The sequence below is a fragment of the Sprattus sprattus genome (genome assembly GCF_963457725.1).
Source record: "Sprattus sprattus genome assembly, chromosome: 20".
Classification (NCBI taxonomy): domain Eukaryota; kingdom Metazoa; phylum Chordata; class Actinopteri; order Clupeiformes; family Clupeidae; genus Sprattus; species Sprattus sprattus.
This window is the reverse complement of record NC_137918.1, coordinates 17,924,177-17,929,176: the sequence shown is the minus strand read 5'-3', so window position 1 is coordinate 17,929,176 and position 5,000 is coordinate 17,924,177. Positions and strand designations below refer to the sequence as shown.

General features: G+C 47.4%; 1 protein-coding gene across 1 annotated transcript in view; it reads left to right on the top strand.

Moving 5' to 3' along the window:
* The window catches only part of mylipa (myosin regulatory light chain interacting protein a), a 15,803-nt gene extending 12,025 nt beyond the window's left edge, over positions 1 to 3,778 (top strand). Inside the window, exons 6-7 of the mRNA XM_080858873.1 lie at positions 1,639 to 2,158; positions 2,631 to 3,778. Coding sequence (XP_080714999.1) covers positions 1,639 to 2,158; positions 2,631 to 2,894 — 784 coding nt within the window. The 3' untranslated portion in view covers positions 2,895 to 3,778. The remainder of the gene's footprint in view (positions 1 to 1,638; positions 2,159 to 2,630) is intronic.
* Positions 3,779 to 5,000: the final 1,222 nt, after the last annotated feature.

Here is a 5,000-nt window from a genome sequence, read left to right as displayed (position 1 = left end):
AGTTGGTCACCAGGTTTACACTAGTGTTGCACCGATGCCATTTTTTGGCTCCGATACCGATACCGATACCTGGCTGTGCAGTATCGGCCGATACCGATACCATACCGATACCACTCTGTTTGAAATTTGAAAAATATATATATATTTTTTTTTTTGGTTTGGTTTGGTCCCATGTATAATACCAGTGTAACAGTAAGAAAGGCAGTTTCAGCACTTCAGACATAACTGAGGACTAGTCCTCTATAATTGATGGTTTACCTTACTGAGCAGCACAGTGGCTTTTCTGATTTTGAACACAATAGAGTTAAAGTTTGGTCAGTTCTTTTTTTTTTTTCTTTCCCTGTATTGTTTCTTTGTGTGTTTGTTTTGTTTGTGGACCAAACCATTGATAAAAAAAAAAAAAAAAAAAAAAAAAATTAAAAAAAAAAAAAAAAGTATCTGCACTATTTGTTGGTTGGTACTCGCCGATACCGATACCACCATTTTAGTGCTGTATCGGGGCCCTATCCGATACTGGTATCGGTATCGGTGCAACACTAGTTTACACACATCTCAGGAGGGATTTTGGTCCACTCCTCTTTGCAGATCCTCTCCAAATCTTTAAGGTTGCGTTTTCAATGGGAGGAAATGAGGGAATGAGCATAATGTTTCTACCACCATGCGTGTGTTCTTGGGGTCATATTCAGCATTCTTCCCCCTTCAAACGCAGCGAGTCGAGTTGATGCCAAAGAGCTTGATCTAATCTGACCACATCCTGTCTCCCAATCCTCCTTAGAATCATTCAAGTGTTCATTGGCAACCTTTAGACGGCCCTTCACATGAGCTTCCTTGAGCAGGGGGACCTTGCGAATGCTGCAGTACTTCAAACCATTACGGCGTAGTGTGTTGCTAATGGTTTCCTTGGTGAATGTGGTCCCAGCTGCCTTGAGATCATTCACAAGCTTCCCGCCAGAATTCTTGCTATTTGCTTGGGGATTAAAAAACATATTTTCTACATCACATACAAATAAAGTCATAAATGTTATAAAATGCATTTATTTATTTTTTTTTTTTTGATATTCTATTTCTCACTGTTAAAATACACCTACCATTACAATTATAGATCACACATTTCTTTGCAAGTGGCCAAACTTGTGAAACTGGCATGGGTTCAAATACTTATTTTCCCCACTGTATATGAGCAGGGCAAGGGTTAGTGATCGTTTACTGCCAGTCTGTTTTACCCCCAACCCGCTAACCCAGCAATCAAGTTTTGAACTTTGGAGTTCATGTGATGGAGTAATTGCTGAGTGACCGTTAGCACACTTTCATTTACAGTTACATAGATGATCACACACACACACACTCACCGACACACACACACACACACACACATATTCACCCAATGACACACACACACACACACACACACACACTCACCGACACACACACATTCACCCACTGACACCCACATACACCCACACACACACACACACACACACACACACACCGATACTCACCGACACTCACACACTCACCGACACTCTCACACACACATACAAACACACACACACACACTCTCACACACACACACACACACACACACACACACTCACCGACACACAGACATGTTTGTGAAGTGGTTTCCCTCTCCCCCAGGTGTGACACAGTAACCGATGCGGTGATGATGCAGTACAGTCGTGACTTCAAAGGCCACCTGGCGTCCCTCTTCCTGAACGAGAGCGTCGACCTGGGCAAGAAGTACGTCTTCGACATCCGCCGCACGTCTAAGGAGGTGTACGACCACGCCCGCCGCACGCTCTACAACGCCGGCATCATGGACCTGATGTCACGCGTGACGGCCCGCGGCCCACCGTCCTCCCGCTCTTCCCTCGCGCAGCAGCAGGGGGCGCCAGACTGGGGCGGCTGCACTCAGGGTCGAGATGAGCTGCATGACTGCTGCGGCGGCAGAGAGCTGCACGACTGCGGCGGCGGCAGAGAGCTGCATGACTGCGGCGGCGGCGGGGGCTGCACTGCGGGCCGGGACGAGCTGCAGGAGCGTCTGCGGGCGTTGCGGGAGGCGCTGCTGTGCATGCTGTGCTGCGAGGGCCAGATCGACGCTGCATTCTGCCCCTGCGGTCACATGGTCTGCTGCCAGAGCTGCGCCACACGCCTGCAGGTCAGCTCACCGTCTGCACTCTACTGTGTGTGTGTGTGGTCTATTTGTGCCGGTCTGTGTGTGTGATATGTGTGTGTGATATGTGTGTGTGATATGTGTGTGCTGGTCTGTGTGTGCACTCTACTGTGTGTGTGATCTATGTGTGCTGGTCTGTGTGTATGATCTATGTGTTGTGTTCTATAGTGTAGTGTTCTATACTCTCTGTTCTGAATGTTCTGTATGTTGAGAGTTCTATTCTCTGTGTTCTGAGCTGAATGTTCTCTGTGTTGAGTGTTCTATACTCTCTGTTCTGTGTGTTGAGAGTGTTCTATTCTCTGTGTTCTGTGTGTTGCGTTCTAGTATGTGTCCTGGGCTGTGTGTTGTGGGCTGTGTGTTGTGTTCTAGTATGAGTCCTGGGCTGTGTGTTGTGTTCTAGTATGTGTTCTGTGTGTTGTGCTGTGTTGTGTTCTGAATGTTCTGTCTCTCCCCCCAGCTGTGTCCAGTGTGTCGCTCTGAGGTGGAGACCGTCCAGCACGTGTACCTGCCCACCTGCAGCAGCCTCCTCAGCCTGACCCTCAGTGGAGCTCCCAGCAGCCCTGCAATCAGCCCCGCACTCAGCCCCGCACCAAGCCCCGCACCCAGTCCCTCCCTCAGACCCTCACTCAGCCCCGCAATCAGCCCCGCACCCAACCACACGCTGCCCTCGAGCAGCCCCACGCAAGACGACGCCACAGATGACAAGCTCTACCGCACATGAACACTGCACATCAAGGATACTGCACTTCAATGATACTGCACATCAAGGATACTGCACTTAAGCGATACTTACTACTGCACATGAACGATATTGCACAGGACGGCACCACACATCAAGACCACACATCAATACCCAACACTAATACCCAACACCATTAATACCCAACACTAAAGACCAGCTTCACCGAACAAAATGAACCATGAGTAACTACCCTTACACATGCAGTACCACACACAGGCACGCTCAAATGCACACGCCTGAGTAGCTATGACCGTCAGTCAGAAGGTTCCGTCAATCAGAAGGTTCCACCAGTCAGAAGGTTCCACCAGTGAGAAGGTTCGGGTGTGAGTGCGTGTGACCGTAACCCCTGTTTTAAGCCGTGTTTTAATATGTCTTTTAACCACCTGTATCAGTTGATCTGATGACTGTGTGTGTGTGTGTGTTGATCTGACGGCCACTTAGTGTCGTCTTCTTCGCTCATATGTGCAGATTATAATTAACCTCAATAATTATTTTTGGCTAAAGCCTGACACTTTAGTATGAAAGGAAAGAGATCAAGCCCTTGGTTTAGTGCAAGAGGAGCTCATTTGTATTTATCTGACTATTCAGTGTATTGTATCGCCAGCTCAAAGTCCTACTGTTGAGGTCCACACTCTAGAACCCTGTGGGTGGTCCACGCTCTAGAACCCTGGGTCAGAACACTCTGCTAGGGTAAGAACCCTGTGTTTGGTCCACGCTCTGGAACCCTGGGTCAGAACGCTCTGCTAGGGTAAGAACCCTGTGGTTGGTCCACGCTCTAGAACCCTGGGTCAGAACGCTCTAGAACCCTGGGTCAGAACACTCTGCTAGGGTAAGAACCCTGTGGTTGGTCCACGCTCTAGAACCCTGGGTCAGAACGCTCTAGAACCCTGGGTCAGAACACTCTGCTAGGCCTGTGGGTGGTCCACGCTCTATAACCCTGGGTCAGAACACTCTGCTAGGGTAAGAACCCTGTGGTTGGTGCACGCTCTAGAACCCTGGGTCAGAACGCTCTGCTAGGCCTGTGGTTGGTCCATGCTCTAGAACACTGGGTCAGAACACTCTGCTAGGGTAAGAACCCTGTGGTTGGTGCACGCTCTAGAACCCTGGGTCAGAACGCTCTGCTAGGCCTGTGGGTGGTCCACGCTCTAGAACCCTGGGTCAGAACACTCTGCTAGGGTAAGAACCCTGTGGTTGGTGCACGCTCTAGAACCCTGGGTCAGGATGCTCTGCAAGGCCTGTGGTTGGTCAGGTAGTGATTAGTCCCCTCTATTCTGAGGACCACTAGAAGACCACTAGCTGTTTTGAAAGCTTTACCATTTTTAGTTTTTAATGTAATCACTATTTTTATAATTATTTGGTGGATAAAGACAAAAAACGTGAAAGATTATATTAAATGTACAATGTCACTTTATCAAGAAGTTCCCTAAGTGTTTTATATTTAGGAGTTTGCCTTAATGTAGCCAGCACGGTGTGTTTGTAAGCATACTTCCTTTTGCACAGACTATTATTGAGAGAAGTCTTTTCTTGAGAGAAGACTATGTTGACTATGATGACGAAGACGAAGATGATCACCATGACCACAAATATTTCTATTTGCTGCCGACGCATGATTTCACTTCAGGGGATGGGTTTGTACGAGTAGGGATTGTTTCTGTTTGTTTGAAGCAAAAACTATGCTATGTAACCTTTTGACCTTTTTATATTTCTTTCTTTTATATTTCTTTGAATGACTAGGTATTAATAAAGCTTACTTTGTTTTTAAACATGTCTCACTTGAGATCTGTGCATTTGCTTCAGATGTCTAGCCTAGGGTGAAGACCTGTGTCGATTACAGCTGTGTGTGTGTGTGTGTGTGTGTGTGTGTGTGTGTGTGTGTTAGAGCCAGGTGTGTGCGTGTGCGTGCACGCGTGTGTGTGTAAGTCAGGGTTAGTGGAGAGCTCAGCATCGGAGGGTCCCTACTTTCTGATTAGAACCAGAAAAACACACTTTGTGAATCATTAATTCATGTTTAAATGCTAAATACAGTTACACACACACACACACACACACACACACAATGACGGGTGTAAAGAGGAAATCTGATCT